The sequence below is a fragment of the Neofelis nebulosa genome, chromosome 13, assembly GCF_028018385.1.
Source record: "Neofelis nebulosa isolate mNeoNeb1 chromosome 13, mNeoNeb1.pri, whole genome shotgun sequence".
Taxonomy (NCBI): Eukaryota; Metazoa; Chordata; class Mammalia; order Carnivora; family Felidae; genus Neofelis; species Neofelis nebulosa.
In genome coordinates this window covers 92,175,030-92,195,285 of record NC_080794.1, presented here as the reverse complement: position 1 = coordinate 92,195,285, position 20,256 = coordinate 92,175,030, and the positions used below count along the sequence as shown (strand labels likewise).

General features: G+C 57.4%; 1 protein-coding gene across 3 annotated transcripts in view; it reads right to left on the bottom strand.

Moving 5' to 3' along the window:
• Positions 1-20,256, bottom strand: part of KNDC1 (kinase non-catalytic C-lobe domain containing 1) — a 66,198-nt gene that overhangs the window by 19,457 nt on the left and 26,485 nt on the right. Inside the window, exons 7-18 of one of the 3 annotated variants that reach the window (XM_058698215.1) lie at positions 19,705-19,819; positions 18,908-18,979; positions 18,754-18,815; positions 11,473-11,631; positions 9,297-9,374; positions 8,629-8,722; positions 7,970-8,132; positions 7,204-7,892; positions 6,724-6,868; positions 5,614-5,711; positions 4,374-4,762; positions 104-133 (exon numbers count right to left, since the gene is read on the bottom strand). In XM_058698215.1, the coding sequence (XP_058554198.1) occupies positions 104-133; positions 4,374-4,762; positions 5,614-5,711; positions 6,724-6,868; positions 7,204-7,892; positions 7,970-8,132; positions 8,629-8,722; positions 9,297-9,374; positions 11,473-11,631; positions 18,754-18,815; positions 18,908-18,979; positions 19,705-19,819 (2,094 nt within the window). Of the gene's footprint in view, positions 1-103; positions 3,557-4,373; positions 4,763-5,613; positions 5,712-6,723; positions 6,869-7,203; positions 7,893-7,969; positions 8,133-8,628; positions 8,723-9,296; positions 9,375-11,472; positions 11,632-18,753; positions 18,816-18,907; positions 18,980-19,704; positions 19,820-20,256 lie in introns of those variants that run through there. The other 2 variants (XM_058698217.1, XM_058698216.1) reach the window with 2 other exon arrangements.

The following is a 20,256-nucleotide window of genomic DNA, read 5'->3' as shown; positions in this document are numbered from 1 at the left end:
GGCTCCTGTTTTGAAACAGACATGGCGGTTCTCAGAGAGAAACGTGAAACTGGCGGCCTGATCCAGCCCACCCAGGATGCAGACAAGGGCATGGGAAACTCACCTGGCGGCATTCGGGTTCCAGCAGAGATGCCTTCCCGGGCGAGCAGGAACAGAAGGGAAAACACGTCACTCCACAGCTTCCCTCAAACTGCCTGCTTCCTGCAGACCGTCCCCCGTGGGAGCCGCCCGCCGAGGGCCGCGGGACTGGGCCCCACTCTCAGTGGTGGCAGGCCCGGGGAGCCTCGTCCCAACCACAGGGTCATGGTCCGGATAAGAATGGACGCGGGTGCCAGCAGCCTTCTGGGCTGAGCACGTCTCCGAGCCCACTTTCAAGAACAGTCTGTGCACGGTGCATGGGTCACCCACGCTCGCCAGTGGGTGCATCTCCCTGCAAGGGGCCACCACCCCGAAGACAACACAGAATTGAGGACAGGGCCCCGTCAGCCTGGGCCAGGCACTCGCACAGGTGAGAGCCACCCTCTGTGGCTCTGAACTCAAGGGGCTGGAAACAGGGCAGCCGGTCCATAGCCGCCCAGCAGGCATGACCTGTGATGTCAGAGGACATGACTTGTGACTGCAGAAGGTGACCTCCGACACAGGCGGCACAGCTGGACTTCTCATCCCCCCGTCCCCACAGCTGTCAGGGGAGTCGGTGTGGGCACCGCGAGCCGCCCTGGCTGCCACCCTTGTCCCCCAGGTCAGTGGGGCTCCTGGGTCGCGGTCCCGCTGTGGCCAGGGTGGTGGGATGGTGGTGGGTTGGGCTTGAGGGGCGGGCGAAGGGGGCTCCCCAGGGATGCTGCCCGTGTCTTCTCTGTCACTCAGAGCTTCACCTATGGTGACATCTGCAGGTGTCAGTTCAGGTCCCCGGGACCAATGGTCGTCGCTCCCCTTTTTTTCTCAACTAATTTTAAAATTTTTATTTAGAAATTTGTTTGTGACAAAATAAACATAACATAAAATTTACCATTTTAACAAATTTTCACCGAGCTGTTCCGTGGCATCCAGTGTGCTCACCCCCCCATCCCCAGGACTGTCCCATCCTGGAAGGTCTGTCCCCCATCAGACATCAGGTCCCCGTCCCCTCCCCCGTCCCTGGCAACCACTGTCCTCTCTCTGTGGCTGTGAATGTGATGGCTCCGGGGACCTTGCGAAGGTGGAGTCACACCGGGCCTGTCCTTTTGCCTCTGGCTTCTGTCACTGGGCATCATGCCCTTGGGGCTCCTCCACGCGTGACGGGTGTCTCCCTCCCACGAGTCTGGGGGACGTCCCACTGTGCGCAGATCGTACATCTTCTTTTTCCACTCATCTGCTGATGGACACTTGGGCGGCTCACACCTGCTGGCTCCTGGGAACACTGAGCGAACGCGTCCCCTCGAGACCCCGCCTTCGGCTGTTCCGGGTGCACAGACGTGGGGCTGCTGACCCACTGATAATTCTGTGCTTAGGTTTTGGAGGGATCTCCAGCGTTTTCCGCGGCGGCAGCGTCATTTTGCGTTCCCGCCAGCCGTGTGCAAGGGTTCCAGCTTCTCCTCATCTTCCCCACACGTGTTCCTTTCTTTCTTTTCCAAATTCCGGTACGGGCCACCCTACTGTGTGTGAGGTGGCGCCTCGCTGTGGTTTTGATTCGCTTTTCCCTCACGACTCACGACGCTGAGCAACCTTTTCGTGAGTGTGGCTGTTTGTGTGTTTTCTTCGGAGCGATGTCTGTGCAAGTCCGTCGTCCGTTGTTCGGTGCTTGCGGAGTCCTCTGTGTTCCCCACATACTCTGGAGCCTGAGCCTTTCTCAGACGTGGGATTTGTAACTGTCTTCCCCACTCTGTTGGTGGCGTCCTCTGATGCGCAGGTTTTCATCTTGATCAAGCCCAGTGAATCTATTTTTACTTCTGTTGCCTGTGATCTTGGTGTCGTGTCCAAGAAATCATTTCCAAATCCAGTGTCACCAGCCTCCTCCCCTGTGTTCCTCCTTGGGTTTTAGCTCTTGTGCTTCGGTCTCCGATGTTCTGGCTAATTTTCGAAAGTGCTGTATGGTCCAGGCCCGACCGCTCCTTTGTGCAGCTGGACACCTGTCTTCCCAGCGCCATTCGCTGTGCGGACTGCCCTCTGCCCTCTGCCCACTGGCCGGGCCTGGCGGCCTGTCAGCACTCGCGTCGGCGGGGACTCGTTTCGGGCTCTCCATCCTGCCCCACGGGCCTGTGCGTCTGTTCCGTGCCGAGACCACACGGTGGGGACGGTGGCAGCTTTGTGACAAGTTCTGAAACCAGAGGTGCGGATCCTCCACTTTTGGTCTTCTTTGTCGCGATCGTTTTGGCTGTTTGAGCTTCCTTGAGATTCCACGTGAACTTAAGGGTGGGTTTTCTATTTCTTCCAGAAGCACCGTCGGGTCATTGCTCTCCTTTCGGGTCAGCCACCTGTCTCAGTGCGGACGTGTGGGTACGCGCCACTTCGAGTCAGAAAACAGATCCGCGTGGTTCCTTTAGTTTCCACGCGGAAACTCAGACTGCTGCCGCTCCGGGCGCCGGAGTCCTGTAGCTGCTTCCTCTGACTTTGGACGTCTCCCGTCTTGTTTCGTCATCTCCTTACTTTCTGGCACGAGATGCCCCAGCTCATCTTCACGCGTCCCGGGGTCGGTGACTTCTCCCCGGAGCCCTGGTCCCTTTGACTGGAGGACAGTGTGCTCACTGCTGCTTCTGGGCCCTATCAGCAACACAGCTGGGAAGTGTGCACGTGTGAGTGTTCCGTGAAGCGTGTTTGTTCCTCACCGCCTCCCAGCGCTCACGGTCTGTGGGTTCTTCTCATGGGGACGAGCATTGGGACGCTCAGGATCCTGTGTCAGGGGAAGCTGTTCCACTCTTGGTGACGAGGCCTATGCTCGTCTTGGGGTGTCATGAGCCGTGACCCTGTCGCTGGCGCCCGCTCTGTTCTCTCACCACCTGTGCAAGCCCCGTACCCTCCGTTTCCCATGACCGGGAGTCTGATGTGGCCCACAGTCGTGCTGGCACCTTCCGCCACGTGTAGTCTGTTCACTTTCTATTTCTGGGAAAGGCCCCCGTGGGTGCAGAACCAGGGCTGCCGGGGCGAGAACATCCAGCAGCTCCAAGTGCAAATACACGTTATAGAAAAGGAAGTGCGAGCGAGGTCTGCAGGCCCCCCAGTGGAAGGAAGGGGACCGTCGGGCCTGGGAGCTGTCCTCTCTGCTCGCGGCACTGGACTCCAACACAGTGGCGTGGAGCTTCCTTGTGGTCCCAGAGGAGGGCGCCCTACATGGGGGCCACCCTGCGCACCGGGTCCCCACAGGAGGCCCCCAGCGCACGAGGCCAGGCCTCCGAGTCTGTTGCCTGAGGTGGCACATGCAGGGCCTGCGGCACGACGCCGGGTGGAGCGGCATGGCTCCACAGGGCACGGCCGCCGTCCACACGTGCGTCAGGACCAGGCAGGGCCCGTCCTCTGTCTAGCGCAGGGCTGAGCAGTGCAGCCAAGTTGAGGCAGTGGCCGGAGGCCAGCAAGGCGAAAACACCTGGGACAGGTTCAGATGGTGCTGTGAGGGCCGGGGCGACGCAACGTTTCTGGGGCTTGTGCTTGGAGGCCAGAGGAGGTGAGTCAAGCAGGGGCGGGTAGAGGCGCCAGGGCAGGATGCTTGAGCGCTGACGGTTCCTTCCCGTCTGCTCTGCTGGGGGGGGTGGGGGGTCGCACCTCGTGCGCCTCCGTGGGAGCCCCTGGTCCCGGGGGGAGGCTACAGCCCAGGTCAGAGCGGCTGGTTATGGGGAACCTCGGGTCCAGATCTCTGGGGCTCTGCCCTCACCTAAGGACTGGCCTGGCCTGGCCACTCTCAGGTTTGTGCCCTCCTGTCACCCTGCTGACCCGGGAGGAGCCTGGGCTGCCCTGACCAGGATGGCACGGGGGGAGGGGTGGGCTGCTCGCAAGAGAAGCTCAGGCCGGGCCAGATGGAGCTCGGGGCCCAGCCTGAATGGACTGCCATGGGCAAGGCGCCTACGGCACTTTTCTCATCACGGTGGGTGCGCTGCCCAAGGGGCAGGAGGCTGCCTGGGGGGAGGGAGCTGCAGCTGCCTGGCCCACCAGCGACACGGCCTGAACCCAACTATGGTCGCCCTCACGAGGTCCTCTCCTGCCACGCGTGGCCCACTTGCCCAGCTCACAAAGAGACAGAAGCCACTTCCTACCCCAGATGTGGAGGGGGTGCCCAGACCAGCGGGGGCCACTGGTGGCGGGCGGGGGCCATGGAATGGGGCACGGTGCACACCATGCCCCACTGCCTGCCGCCTCGCGGGACTTGCACCCCCTCCCCCAGCACCGGGCAGCGGCCCAGGACTCACCGGGCTCTGGGCGTCGGCATCCATGGCCCCACCGGCTTTCTGCCTTGCCAACTCCTGCACGTAGCTGTAGACGTCTGCGCCGAAGCAGTCGGCCTCGTAGAAGGCACTGCACCAGCCGGGGCTGCAGCTCTGGAGGTCTGCCGGGCCGGGGTTCACGGCCAGGCTGCCGTCCTTGGGCCGGGGCAGCCGGGCCACTGCCTCGGGGCCCCCACCCTGCTGCCCGTGCTCTCCGGCCTCCGGCTGCTGTTCCCGCTCGGCTTTGACCGACTTCTGAGGCCGGAATCCCACCTCAAAGTTACCCCGTGAGAGCTCGTCTGCGTCCACGTCGGACAGCGGCGGGGGCGGGCAGGGGGCTCGGCTGACGCGAGCGGTGGCCGGTTTCTCCTTCCCTGCACAGGAGAGGACGGCCACCCTCGAAAACGCAGCTCGAGTGGCAGGGTCCATCACCAGTTCTTTACAGAGAAGCTGATTGCGCTCAGACGAGCCCCTCGAGACGGCAGGGTGCCCCCCTGAAGAGGGTTCTGAGGGTTCAGGGCAGGGGTCCTGCCTCCCAGGAGGATCCCTCAGATCCCCTCCCAACACGGGCTGTCCCGGGGTGGGGAAGGAGACCCCTGGGTCTTGAGCTGCTTGTGTGTAGATGAGGAGGAACCAGAATGGACGGAGGGCCAGCAGGGCGCTGGGGGCCCGGTGGGCGCCCTCACTTTGCTCTCAAACTTCCTGGAGTGCGCACGCGGTAGAAGGGTGGGGTGAGGTGCCTGTGCTCGCCACCTGCTCCGATGGCCGTGACACGTGTGATCACAGTCACGCAGCCTGACTCCTACAGCCATGCCCCGCTCCCACGGGATCCGTGAAATTACACAGATTTCCGACATCCTGCAGCCTGTGCTAACAATCCAGGAAAATAACCCTCAGACTCTTTAACTGGCACATGTTTCCAGGAAAGAAGCAAAGATTTGTCCCATCACCAGGCTGCTGGCCAGCGACTCCAGGAAGCAGAATGTGACCCCCTGGCCCCCAGTGCACTGGGCTCCTGCGTGCCACCCACCCGCGGGCGTGGGAGAGCCCCCTCTTCCTGGCACAAGGTCCCCAGCTGGCGAGCCCTGCTCTGGGTGCCTTTGAGAGGACACTGGGGTACCCCGGGGCAAAGGGAAGCCCCTCCTGGAATTACCCAGCCACACCAAGAGAGTCAACGTGGACCCCGCCATGGAGAGTTTTTGCCCCAATTGAGCCCATGTCTTACCCGCCCCGTGCAACGACGGCCTTTTGCTGGACAGTGAGCAGCCACTTGGAGCGCTAGTCCCGTCACCCTGGGGCTGTGACACGGCCTCCTCTGAAGCGCTGCCATCAGAGGGAAGGATGTTTCAGACGCCCCTGTGGCCTGGCCCGTCGGCCCCCCACGATGCCACAGCTTCCCTGCACTGCCTTCCAGCAGGAGTCTCTGGGCGGATGTGCAGAAGCCCCCAGAGCTCACCCCATGTAAACACACCTGGGCTGCAGTGGGGGCCCACCGGTGACCTGGCCCTCCCCCCTCACCACCCCCTCCCCCCCCAACACGCACCACTTAGCAGAGGCCCCACCCAGCTTCCCGAGGACACCCTGACTGCGGGCCACAGGCTGTCACAGAGCACCCTCCTTCCAGAACAATTAAGGGGCCCAAATAATTGGCACAGGGCTTTCTGGAGGTCAGTGCTGTGAGAATGCGGGGCGTTGCCTGCCTGTGGGCCTGTGAGTGTTGGGACCCGGGGCGGGGCAGGCACCGGTTCGGGGTGTTCAGCAGTGTTGACCTGTCTGCACGGGGCGGGCAGTGAACACCGCAGGGCGGTCTCGCGGCTCCCACTGCCTGGTGCAGTCACGGGGACGGGGGCGGGGAGGGCTGTGGGTGTGCCTGGGGCTCAGGGACTGGGTGTCGGGGCATCGGGCCTCTCCAGGCACCCCCCACATCGCTGTGGACAGTCCTCCAGGAGGGGGTGGGCCGGCCCCGGCAGAAGAGCAGCAGGGCAGTCTCTGAAGGGGCGGGGGGCGGGGGGACAGCACAGGGAGGGTCCCCATCCACCGGCTGTCACCCAGTGCTGACCCGTTCCCTGGGGGGCGTCCTCCCCTCCGGGCCCCGGGTCTCTCTGCCTCCTCGGGCCGGTACCTGAGCAGGGGCTGTGCCTCCCACACTCTCTCTCCCTGCCCACAGGAGCCCGGCGCCCGCAGGGTGGGCTGCAGGCCTGGCAAGGGGGACCCTGGTGGACAGCCGAGTCTGGGGAGGGTGGGGAGCTGGAGCCCAGGGGGGTGGGAGGGGGCACAGGGAAGGCAGCCCAGGGCCTAGAGGAGGCGGAACAAGGCCCCAGGGTGGGGGACTCACTTCTCCGGGGGCGATGCCCTCCCGTTCACCACGTGGAAGAGATTGTGCAGCAACTGTTCCCCCCAGTACAGGTCACAGAACTTCTCCGAAATGGCCCCACAGAACGTGGCGTAGGTGAGGTCTTTCAGGGCGTAAATGTATTCCCCTGGGTTTGCAAAATGACAGCGGCCAGTTACCACGTGGGAGAGCACCTTCCGTGCTCCCCGCTCTCCAGGGCGGAAGGAGCTGGCAGGGGGCCGGGCGGGGGCGCCAGGGCTCTAAGTCCCTCTTCCTGCCTAAGACTCTGTTGCCGGCCGAATCCTGGGGGGCTCAGCTCTGCCCCCTGAGCTCTTGGTGCAGATGGATGAGTGGGGGGCCCCCTCTTTGTGATGACCCCAGTTCCCCCTTCACACGGGCCCCCTACGGTGTACTGCGTCCCCCCATGGCCTCTCCCTGGTCCTGGGGCTGCTCCGGGGAGCCCTGTGGTCCCCCCCGTGATACCCATGATCAGAGCCTCCAGCCCGTTGTCCAAGTAGCCGTCAAAGGCAAACTCCTCCTGGATGAGGCGCATGGCCTCCTGCAGCGACGGACAGGCCGTCCTCTTCGGGAGGGGTGAGGCGTCCACACTGGGCGGACAGAGCTTGCGGTCTGCTGGCAGGGGCCGCTCGCGGTGACTGTCTGGGGCCTGGTCATCCTGCTCTGGGACCGAGGTGCCCTTGGGGCTGTCTGGACTCGCCTTGGCCAGGGAGGGGTCCCTCGGGGCTGACGGGGGACCCCCCGGCTCCTGGCCTGGGCCCTCAGTGGTCTTGCTCCTGGGCGGCTTGGCTGGGTGACCCAGGTCATGGCGGGCTGCACTGGACCCTGGGGGCCGAGGCCTGAGGCCCTCGGAAGAGGCTCCAGGCAGGGCTACCGGGTCTGGCCCTTGCTCCGTGGGGGGCACCTGTGCCTTCAGGGGTGGGACAGCCGTAGAGGATGCGGGCATCGCTGGTGAAGCCTCCCCCGGCGGGCTGGCCGGGGCAGGGGGAGGGGTGCAGGGGTTCCCCTGGCCCGTGTCTCTCGGCACGGACTCTCTGAGAGGCTCTGGGGCTGCTCCCTGTGGTCCGGCACCCGGAACCAGCTGGTCAGGAATCTTCTGGCTGGGGGCTGCTCCATGGGTCTCGGGAGCCTGCTTCGCAGTGCCCTCCCGGTCCCTGAGAGCACAGAGAGAAGGAGAGAGCACTGAGGAGGGGCTCGGGGACCCCGCCAGCTCCGGGGTGGGGTTGCTCACCTGGCGTCACCTGCATCTGGTGCCAGTACAATGGGCTTGAAGTGTGTGGCTGCCGAGGTGAAGGCGGCCGGCGGGGAGGCGGCCGCTTCGCAGCAGGAGGGTCGAGGGGGCACGGGCCCCTGCACTGCCACCAGCCTGGTGTCTCTGCCGACCTGAACAAAGCCTGGGGACAGACTCCGCGTGAGTGCGGGCCCCGACATGCCCTGGAGCAGCTCCCACCTCTGCCATAAGGTGCACTGGCTCCCCCCCCGCCCCCGCGGGTGCCGCACCCCTCCCCCCGTGGGGCTCCAAGGGGACTTTGACAGGCCTGAGGCGGCCGGGGTCAAGGGTGGCAGAGCTGGGAGCCACGGAGAAGGCCACGGATGGGAGGAGGGGCTCTTCTTTGTGCTGCAGGATGGGGGTTACCACCCAGACATGACAGCCAGGCTGGGGGGAAGACGGGGCAGGACAGGAGCTGGGCAGCGGCACGTGGATGTGGACACAGGAGCGTGACAGGGCCGTCAGACCAGAGGTGGACAGCCAGGCCGCCAGGAGGTCCTGGACACCCTGCTCCGGGGCCCCGTGGTGGCTTCCTGTGGGTGTCCGCTCGGGGCTGGGGGGTCAGCAGCGGGGGTAGCCGTGGCGTCGGGGGCAGGAAGGGCCGGGCCCTGGCGGCTCACCTGAGCTGGGCCCGGGAGGCGGCATCGCACTGGGGTTCAGCTCCACCACCGAGAGAGCGTTCTGGAGGCCGATGGTCTCCTCTTCCTGGTCAACCTGAGGCAGAAGAACAGGATGGCCCCAGTCAAGGTGAGTCCAGGGGCCCGGCGGTCCCGAGTGGACGCCGTGGAGCGCTCCCCGACTTTTCAGCGGAGCTCTTAGCTGGCACTGGCTCACACACTGGACTTGTTTCTCTCTCTATTTTTCAGATTTTATTTTTCAGTTATGTCTACACCCAGTGTGGGGCTCAAACGCACAACCCTGAGATCAAGAGTCCCCTCCTCCCCTGACTGAGGCAGCCGGGTGCCCCCTGGTTTGCTTCTCTTTCCAAGGGGAGTCCTGGGGGCGCTTGCTTCCCAATTCAACAAAGTGTGGGTAGGTTTCTAGGGCACCGTCGCTGCGGGGGAGTGTGTGTGCCTGTCTGCCATCCACGGGGCCCGCCGGGCCCGCAGGCCCAGGAGGCTGACAGCCACCTGTGCCTGAGGGTCACTGTGGGGTATGGCCCCCCTTTCCTAAACTCGCTCTCCACCTGCACAGTAAACAGCGACAACAAGCGTCCTCGTCTCCCCAGGGCCCGGGCCCCAGCACAGAACCGAGGGGGCTTCACACACACTGCAGGGCACCGTCTTACCTTGCAGGTGGACGCTCTCAGGTGGGCTAAAATCTTCCTGCTGTCCATGCCTCGCTGAAGGAGGTAAGTGCTGCATATCTGAAAGAAGGAGCCCCGTGTCCGGCATCTGGGAGGCCGCAGGCCGGGCCCACGTCACTCCAAACGTAGAGGGGAGCACGCCTTGGGCAGGAGCCCTTGAGAGAGTGCACAGCGGCAGGGAGGAGGGCCTGGGGGCTTCGTGTACAGGAAGCAGACCCCAGCCTCGGGCAGCCGGGGATGAAATTCTGCAGCCCCACGTAGAAGGAATAAAGGCTGAACAGAAATGCCCCCCACCCCTTGCTGAGGGGCTGCCTCAGCGCCGGAGAGGAGGGCACAATGACACATGACCTTTCCAGCCTGTCCCTCTAAAGACTTCAAGAACAGGTGATGCTACAGAACCACAGAGGAGTTAGGGGCAGACCAGTCAGCTCCCACATGCACAGACAGCAAACCCCAAAACTGCAACCTAAAAAAACAGGCAAGAGAAAACTTCTGTAGACATTTCCAATTAACTGCAATTTGACCCAGGCAGGCCCGAGTCCTCGGTGACCTTGACAACAAGGCAGTGGCTGCTTGCAGGACAAATGTGGATGGGGCCCAGGCAGGTTTGAAGCCAGCTGTCTGTCCCCGCGTCTGTGCGTGTGCCCCGCCTGTGCGTGCACAGGAAGAAACGCTCTGGGATGGGGGGTGGACCCTGAAAATGCAGCTGACCCCTGGGAACTGACTCTACAAGCTCAAACATTCTGATATTTGGGGAGAGAATGTCACTGATGAGAACGTCTACTTTTCATCTGGGGTCATGGAAGGTATTGACAGTGAAGATTAAGAAAGATAAAGATTCGTGGGGCGCCTGGGTGGCGCAGTCGGTTAAGCGTCCGACTTCAGCCAGGTCACGATCTCGCGGTCCGTGAGTTCGAGCCCCGCGTCAGGCTCTGGGCTGATGGCTCGGAGCCTGGAGCCTGTTTCCGATTCTGTGTCTCCCTCTCTCTCTGCCCCTCCCCCGTTCATGCTCTGTCTCTCTCTGTCCCAAAAATAAATAAAAAACGTTGAAAAAAAAATTAAAAAAAAAAAAAAAAAAAAAAAAGATTCTTTTTTAAGCTACCGTGTAAGCACCTTCCCTCCCCCGGAACACCTAGGTCATTTCCTAACTGCTGGCGGGAGCCCCAGCCAAGCCCTGCACAGAGGCTGGCCAGCCAGAGCGCAGCTTGGGGCGGCCGAAGTCAGGGACGGCCCCGACCCCTTCGGGCTCCTGCCTGGAAAACCTCAGTTTGTTCGAGCCAACGCCAGGCAGAGGCTATGCCCTCCTGCCTTAGAGCAATTACTATCAAAGGTCACGGCTGTGAACCCCTCCTCCGCCCCTGTGGGGTGTATGTGACTCTCACGACCCAGGACGGTCTTGTTCAGGGGTTTATGCCTGATCCCCCGAAGCTCGACCGTCAGGAAGGGTGGGTCCCGGCTCCCAGCGTCCGTGTGCTGGTGCTGACCCGCCCCGGGGCAGTTTCCACTTGTGTCCCCACTCTCCCCGTAACCTCCAGCCGCCTCCGTGCAGATCTGGAGTAGAGCGCAACTCCTTCCCCTGCGGGCCGTCCCCTGGCTGTCTGTCTGTCTGTGGCTGCTGGGTAGCGTGTCTGGGCATCGTAGCTGATGTCTGAGTGTCTCTCTTTGACACAGGGCTCCTCCTCACTTGGTGAAGCAGGGCAGTCAGGGGCAGAGGAGGCCAGCACAGGGCTTCTCCCTCCACAGGGTGGCCTTCCTGTGGCCTCTCCGTCACTGAGACAGTGGCCCAGTTCCCCCTCAGGCGTCCAGCTCTTGCTGGCAGACGTGGGCACTGTTGGGAGGGTCAGGATCCGGCCCCATCAGGCCCCCGCCCGGTCTGGAGAGACCAGAGGGGAGGCCGAGAGACCCTCAGAGTTGCTGTGGGAAGTCGGTTGTTGGGGAGAAGCCTCTGTCCCGTCTGGCAGGGCATGAGGGCAGGGGTCGGGCTGGCCCCAGGACATTCCCCACCCACCCTGGCCCGGCGAACACCGCCTGTTCACAAATGAAACCCATGGCCATCTGTCCAGCGCCCACTCTTCCTGGAAACAAGAACCTGTGTCCCCTGTCGGCCATCGCTCATGCCCTGGACTGTGAGCTGGGGTCCCGACCGCAGTGTGGTTACCTTGATGGCCTCTGCCGCACACGGCCGCTCCTGGGCGCTGCGTCTAGCCATGTCCAAGAGGAGGGTCTTGAGCCTGCGAGGCAGGGCCAGCTTGTGGTCTCGGGGAACGCTGAACTTGGCTGCCGTCCACAGGACCGCAGCCACACAGTACACGGAGGCCTGGGGGCGGGGGAGGGAAAGGCCAGCCCTGCTCAGCAGCACGTCCCCACCCGGGGGTCCCCCAAGGGCACCCGGGGCGCCAGCAGGACGGTGGCTCTGATCCGCACCCCCGGTTCGCACCTCCTCGGAGCTTGGAGGTCCGCCAGACCCTGAGTCAGATCCCTGGGGGAGCGGGGACTGGCCTGGGAACCTGCGTGCTTACCAAGTACTCCCGGGTCATCACCCTCAGGTGCGAGCAGCCAAGACCTGAGGCCTCCGTGGGACCCTCCCACCTTCCGCTGTCCTCAGGCAGCTGGAGGCCGCGGCTCGGGGTTCAGAGGCCAGGAGCCCCCCAAACCAGCAGTGTGCTGCTATTTAGCAGCAGGTTCTCTGAGCAACAGCACCTTCCTCGGGCACCTGGGCGGCTCTGGCGGTTAAGTCCGGACTCTCTCTCAAAAGTAAATAAACGTTAAAAAAAATACCCGTGTCTACACACATCAGTTTACTCTAAACGTTCCTGATGCAAATGATGGGAACCACACAGTTTAAAAAAGAGGGTAAGGTGTGATACTCTTTTTTTGTCAGCTGCAGAGAGCCAAGGGGTGTCACCGGACGTGGGCACTGATTTTCCAGCTCTTGTACCAGAAGTCACACAGGTGGCCCGACAGGCGTGCTGGCTTTGTTTTCATTTAACTCAACGGGCGGGATGAGAGCGACCCGAGGAAGGCCCGGTGCGAGCTTCGCTGCTGTAAGCCGGCTGCTGTCCCGCCACCAGCAGTTCTGGAGGGTCACAGCAGGCGCGGAGCACCTCTGCGTTCAGCTGCATCGTTAACATTTCGTCCGTCCCCTCGTTAAGTCTGTGCCGCTGACCAGACCGCGTGTGCCGATCTCCCCAGTGTGGACGCTCCCACGAGGCCACCTTCAAGCTGTTCAAGTGGTGCCAGTGCGCGGGGGCAGGGGCAGTGCCAGCGGTGCCCTCCAGGAGCGCTCCCACCGCCAGGAGCACAGGCCACCGTGCACGACAGTCACGCATGAATGAAATTATCAGCTGTATATACTTATGAACGTTTTTAAAAAGCTAAACCTCTTATTCTGAGATAATTATGGATTCACATACAGTTGTAAGAAACAGTCCAGAGAGACTGTGTACCCCGGACCAGTTCTGCATGATAGTAACATCTTGCAAAGCTGCAGGACAACGTCCCAGCCAGGACGAGGCATCCACACGATCAAGGTACAGAGCGCTTCTTTAATTGTGCCATTTCGCATAAATGGAATTACACAATATGTGACCTTTTGGGATCGGCTTTTAATTAAGTGGAGATCCTTCCAGGTTGCTGCCTTATCAATACCCCGTTCCTCTGACTGCTGGGTAGCAACCCATGGTGTGGATGGACCACAGCCAGTTTTACCATTCACCCCAGACAGACATCTGGGTTGTTTCCAGTTTGGGGCTATTCTGAGTACAGCTGCCGTGGTCGTTCGTGTGCGTGATTCTGTGCGGACATTTCATTTCTCCAGGATAAGCACCCGGGAAGGCAGTTTCTGGGCTGCAGGGTGGTCAAAGAATCTGCTGAGCTGTCTCCCGAAGGGCTGTGCCGACCACGGTGAGCGAGAGCCCCCGCGGCCCCACATTCTGGCCGGCACGTGTGTGGTCGGTGTTGGGTTGCCGCCATTCCAGCTGGGGCCCAGGGGCCGCTTCCTGTTTTGCAATCCCAGGTGCCACAGGAGGTCGAACATCTTCCACATGCTCCTTAACCACACTCTGTCTTCTTCCGTGAGGGTCTGCACAGACCTTGGGCCCGCTTTTTAACCGGGTTGTTTGCTTTTTTATTGTTGAGTTTTAAGAGGTCTTTGTGTGTGCTTTGCAAATATTTTCTATCAGTTCCTGGCTTGTCTTTTCACTCTCAATAATATCTTTTGTGGAGCAGAAGTTCGAAATTTTACTGAAGTCTAACATCAATTTTCTCTTTCATGGATCATGATTTTGTGTTGCGCCCAGAAGTTGTTGCCAGATTTCTCCATTATTTTCTAGGAGTTTTATGGTTTTGCATTTTGCATTTAGGTCTGTGATCCATTTTGAGTTAATGTTTGTGAAGGTGCAAGGTCTCTGTCTAGATTCTTTTTTTTTTTTTTTTTGCATGCGGACTTCCAGTTGTCCCAGCGCCATTTGTTTTTTTTTTTTTTTTTTTTTTTTTTTTTTAAATTTTTTTTTCAACGTTTTTTATTTATTTTTGGGACAGAGAGAGACAGAGCATGAACGGGGGAGGGGCAGAGAGAGAGGGAGACACAGAATCTGAAACAGGCTCCAGGCTCCGAGCCATCAGCCCAGAGCCCGACGCGGGGCTCGAACTCACGGACCGCGAGATCGTGACCTGGCTGAAGTCGGACGCTTAACCGACTGCGCCACCCAGGCGCCCCCCCAGCGCCATTTGTTAAAGAGACTGTCCTTTCTCCACCGAATTGCCTTTGCTCCTTTGTTAAAGACCAGTTGACTCTATTTGTGTGTGTCTATTTCTGGGCCCTCTATTCTGTTCCATTTATTTGTCTGTTCTTTTGTCAACACCACCCTGGCTCGACCATTATTGCTCTACGGTAAGTTTTAAAATTGGGTATTGTCAGTTTTCTGACTTTCTTCTTCTCCCTCAATATTTGCTGGCTGTTCTGGGTCTTTTATCTCTCCACACATACTTTAAAATCAGATCGTTGATATCCATGAGTAACTTGCTGGAATTTTGATTGAAATTGCATTTGATTTATACATCAGATTTGGAAGAACTGATACCTTAACAGTATTGAATATTCCTATCCATGAATATGGAATGTCTCTCTATGTAGGCTTTTCTTCCATTAGGGTTTTGTAGTTTTCCGTATAGATCTTATACATATTTTGTTAGATTTATATATAAGTAATTTTTTTTGGTATGAATGTAGATTGCATTGTGTTTGTAATTCCAAAATCCAGTTGTGCACTGGTGGTAAACAGTAAAGCAACCGACTTTTGCATATTAACCTGCTATCCCGAAATCTTGCTATAGTTGCTTATTGGGGTGCCTGGGGGGTCTTAGTCAGTTAAGCGTCCAACACTCCGTTTTGGCTCAGGTCGTGATCTCATGGTTTGTGGGTTCAAGCCCTGCATCTGTCAGTGCAGAGCCTGTTTAGGTTTCTCCCCTGCCTCTCGCTCTGTCAATATAAATAAATAAATAAACTTAAAAAATTGTTTATTAGTTCCAGGAGATTTTTGCTGATTCTTTGGGATTTTCTAAATAGGCAATCATGTCACTTGTGAACAAAGACAGTTTTATTTCTTCCTTCTCAATCTGTACACATTTTCTTTTCTTGTCTTACTCCATTAGCTAGGAATACCAGTATGATGTTGAATAGGAGTGGTGAGAATGACATTCTTGAGTTTTCCCCAATCTTAGGGGGGAAGCATCTAGTTTCCTCACCATTAATTATGTGAGCTGTAGGTTTTAGTAGATGTTCTTTATCAAGTTGAGGAAGTTTCCCTCCATTCCTAGGTTGCTGAGAGCTTGCATCCTGAATGTGTAGTGAATTTCATCAATAGCTTAGCGTCTATTAACACAAACACAAATTTTCTTCTTTAGCCCATTGATGTGATGTGTTAAATTAATCGATTTTCCATTGTTGAGTCAGCCTTTCAGGCATGGAATAAATCCCACTTGGTCAGTTTTTAATTTTGATGAAGTTCATTTTGCCCACTTTTCCTTTTGTGAAAAATGTAAGGATACTGCTTCTGGTGTCAAGGATAAAAGCTCTCTGCCTGGCTCTCCATCCCAGAGATTTTCTTGGATTTCTTTCGTCAGCATTTTGTAGCGTTCAGCATTCAGTCCTGTGTGTGCTTGGTTAGATTACATGTAAGTATTTCAATTTTTGAGTGATTGTACATTTACATAAAGTTTGTATCTTAATTAAATTTATATTTATATGTATATTTCAGCTAGGACAATAGAAGAAATGATTTATTGTACACGTTGCATTCTGAGTACAGGATTAGTCCTGAAAATCACAGATCCAGGGCAAAGGACCAAAAGGGACTGTTTTTGTATGAGCAAGGTGGGTCTCTCAAAGGTGGTTGTTGCAATCAGATGACGATGGATGTTTCTAGATCCATTTGTTTCTGAAACAAGATCTAGAAAGTAGGTGTGCAGTCCAGTAATTGTGCCAGTGTCCCTGGCCTCTGGCTTTCCTTGTTTCCCCTCCCGTAGCTTCCATGGGTGCACAAGTTAGTGGTTTACTTGAACTTCTGCCTCATCCTTCTTCTTTTATGCTTCAGCCTGTGCATTTACTTCTTCCTCCACTTGGTTCATGGCCTGGAGGTTTCTGAGATGGTGCTAGTGCTGAGAGCACGCACTGTATTTTTAATTTTGGAGTCTGCATGTTCATTGCTAATATATAGAAATACAACTTATTTTTGAATGTTTATCTTATATCAGAACTCACTTATTAATTCTAGGAGTCCTTTGGTAGATTCCATGAGTTTCCTTGGAGTTTTCCACATAGACAGGTCTTCTGTGATGGTATTATTTCTTCTTCCTGGCCTTTATGCTTCCTACTTGCCTTTTTTTTTTTTTTTTTGCATTATTGTAGTGGCTACAGCTTCCAGCAGTATGTTGAGTAGGAGCAGTGAGAGTGGACATCCTTGCTTTGTTCCCAGTCGTGGGGAAAGCATTTAGTCTTTCCCTATTGAGTATGATATTAGCTATAGGGTGTGTGTGTGTGTGTGTGTGTGTGTGTGCGTGCATGCGTGTGTAGATGCTTTTTATTAAGCTGAGAAAGTTTCTTCTACTTGTATTTTTCTCAGGTTTTTGTTGTTGTTGTTATTATGAATGGGTGTTGAATTTTGCCAAATGGTTTTCCTGCATCAATTAATGTGATTATGGAATTTTTCTTTTTTTAGCTGGTTAATATGTTGGACTAATTGATTTTCAAATACTAAACCAGCCCTTTATCCCTAGAATACCCCCCCACTTTGTCATGGTGCATAGTTTTTATATATTGCTGAATTCTAGCTGCATATTTTGTTAAGGATTTTTGCTTTATGTTCATGAGAGATGTTGCTGTGTGTGTGTGTACAGATGCCTCTATCTATCTATCTATCTATCTATCATCTATCTATCTACATTGACAGTATATATATTAGCTTAATTAAATATATTGGGAAGTGTTTTCTCTTCTTTTCTTTTCTGGAAAAGATTGTGTAGAAATGGTAGTAATTTTTCTTTAAACATTGAGTAGAACTCCCCCGTGAAACTGCTGGGCCCAAAGATTTATTTTTTGAGACCTTTAAGTGTACAAATTCAATTTCCTCAATAGTCAAGGGCTGTTCAAAGATCTATTTCATATCGAATGCATTGTGGTAGTGTATGATTTCTGAAGAACTGGCCCATTTCATCTAAGTTGTCGAATTTATGTGTGTAGACTTATCTGTGGTATTCCATTATTCTTTCGATGCCTGAAGGATTTGTCGGGGAATCCTCTGCGTCATTCCTGATATTAGTAATTTGTGTCTTCTTTTTATTGTTGTCAGTTTTGCTGCAGGTTTTCACATTTTGTTGGTCTTTACCAAGAACCACCTCTTCACTTCACTGTTTTCTCTATTGTTATTCCATTTTCATTGATTTCTGCTCTCGTCTTCATGACTTCCTTCCTCTGCTCTGGGTCTGTGTTGCTCTTCTAGGTTCTTGAGGAGCTTAGATTACTGACTTGAGCGTTTACCTCTTTTCTCACATATGCAGTTAGTGCTACGAATTTCCTTCTTAGCCTTGCTTTGGCTGTATCCCACAGTGTCAACATTGGCATCTGTTGATTGTCTTTTTTCATTAGGTTTGAATCTCCCTGGTTCTTGGTGTGGCAAGTGACTTTTGGTTGAAACCTGGACATTTTCATGTTGTAAGCCTCTAGATCTTATTTAACTTGTTTTACCTGACTTTCTCTGTCCGGAAAAGGAGACACCATCTTGTTATTGCCAGGTGGGGGCACAGTCCACGTTCTGTATTTGGCCTCAACTGACACCTGAGGAGGGGGATCCTCTTTGCTGCTGGAGGGGGTGGGAATCCTGGCTCCCTGTTGGGCCTCCGGTGTCACACCTCTGGCCGGGAGGGGTGGGAGGACATCCTTTCTGCTCCTCACCTGCCTCCACTCCCAGCACGAGGTAGGGGTGGCCTTGTTGCCGCTGGGCGATGGTGGGAGTTCCAGCTCTCCATGAGGCCTCCTTTGGCAACACTCGGCCTCGAAGGGCATTTGCTACTGCAGGGGGTTGGGTGCAGTGGTGGGGGTCCAGGCTCCCCACATACATGATCTTCACCAGCTTAATGGGCAGGGGTCCTTGGAATAGACTGGTGGGGGTGCTCAGCCTCCTCTGGCACTGCCTGGGTAGGCCCACCTCTCTCCTCACCCCTTCCTCTGGCTCGAGTGCGGTGGCTTTGCCTCCACGCATGAGGCAGAGAGAAGGAGCAGGGCCCTTACCACTGTGCCCTCCTCAGCCCGAGGCCCCAGCCAGGCTGCCTTCTGCTCTCTGCCTTGCACACTTCTCACGTTTGTTTTAGGGATGCGGGGTTTCTAGCTGTACTTAGTCGGGGAGTAGGGAAGTGGAGTTCTACCTTGGTTTTGAATATAATTTACTTAATTTAAAGTTTGTATAATTTAATTTTTGTTTCATTTTGTTATTATTTTTTAAAGTGGGCTCCATGCCCAACGTGCGGCTTGAACGCACCACCCCAAGATCAAGAGTCACATGCTCCACCGACTGAGCCAGCCGGGCGCCCCGTAAGTGTGTACAATTTAATTTTTAATAACACTCTGTTTAACAAATGCCTTGTAAATATTCCTGAAAGTTCAGCCCTGAGCTCTCTTGAGCCAACACATACCGCCCAGAGCTGTCCATGCAGAAGCCCCCGCCCTGCCGCCCTCGGGAGGTACCTGCTGGGTGGACGCTGCCCAGGCCAGGAGAGCCAGGGCTGGGGAGGCGACTCCTGCACTGGGGGAGGGCTCCCTGACTCCCCCTGAGTCCCGGTGAAGGGCCCATGCCTCATCCCCAACCCCAGCTCTCTGGGCAGAAGGGGGCGCCACCGAGGGTGTGGGGCAGGAGGCCCTGGGAAGGGACGGGAAGGCCCCAGTTACCTTCTCCGTCACCAGCTCTTGGTCTGCAACTTCAGGAGCCAGAAAAAACGTGTCGTAAGTGCCTGAGAGAGAAAGGCCCAAGCTCTTAGTTTCCCTTTCAGCCTTGGGGGTCTGTGGTGGAGCACAGCTCCTGAGGGTGTCCCCGCGTACGCACCATTGGCAGGGGGTGGGCCGAAGAGAACGGCCCCGTCCTCGGCCACCAGCACGGAGTCCAGGCACAGGTATGCTGCAAGAGAAGGTGGGGTCAGGGTGGCCAGACTCACCGTGGGGACCCGGCTCTCCCGGAAAACCCGCAGTGGTGTGCTCAGGGTGGGGCGGCTCCCCCCCCAGCCCACAGCACCCCGCCCCCGCCCCCAGTCTCCAGGGAGCACAGCACAGGGGCCAGAGGCTGGACAGGGCCCGGGGAGGGCTCTTCGAGGCTTCCCTGGGCACATCAAGCTGGGAACTGTAAGCAGCTCAAGGAAGAGGAGGGGCACAGGGGGGACATGGCCCAGCACCCAGCGCTGCCCCCCTGAGGGGCCCCCGTCGAGGCTGCACCCCCAAGGCCTGGGGGTCACAGGACCGGACAGCAGACTTTCTCCTCATCGCCCTCCCCAGGACCTGGTAATCTCAAGGGCTGTCGGCCACCACGCTGTCCGGGAGGGCTGTGCTTCAGGGGGCTGCGAATCGGGGTAGTGTCTGAAATCCCCCCCTCTCCCTGGCCAACGTTGCTTCCTTGGGCACAGTGTCGCCCCATTGAGGGGATGTGGGCCATCCACACAGCTCACACTCTGCCCTGGGCCCCTCTGGTCCTGAGACCAGAGCAGACATGTCCAGGGCACCACTGGCTCACAGTGGGGACACAGCCGCCTGGCCCCAGGCCAGCCCCATGGCCCAGGTGCTCCTCTTGGTCTTGGCCTTGGAACATATCGGGGGGCGGGCTGAACACGGAACTGCGGGGCAGAACTTCACCTGGGTGCTCGCTCTGTGCACGCAGAGCACTGAGACACGCGTGGGACAGAGCCCAGAGCTCATACTCCTTGAAGGGCCGGCCCAGCTGGCACAGGAGGTCCTGCAGGGAGATGCCCTGGTGGGGAGAAGTCACATCTCAGTGAGAGTGGGTACGTGGGGTCAGCTCAGCCCACCGTTGGGGAAGGGAACTGGGCGGGAACCACCTCGAATCAGGGTGGGATGTGCCTCCCACACAGTGCGCTCCTGACCAAGTGGGCCAAGTCCCCGCATGGACACGAGGGGGGAGGGCATGAAGGATCAGAACCCCGTGCCCCTGGTGGCGATGTCAGACAGTGCAGCCGTGTGGACAACGGTGTGGCGGGTCCTCAAGATTAAACATAGAATCACCACATGATCGGGCGATCCCACTTACGGGCGCCCCCCCCCCAAACTGAAAGCGGGGCCTCAGACAGACACCCCCGTGTCCACGGCAGCAGATTCACAGGAGGCCACAAGTGGAAGGGACCCGAGTGTCCACTGTGGACGAGCGGGTAAACGCAGTGGTCCATCCAC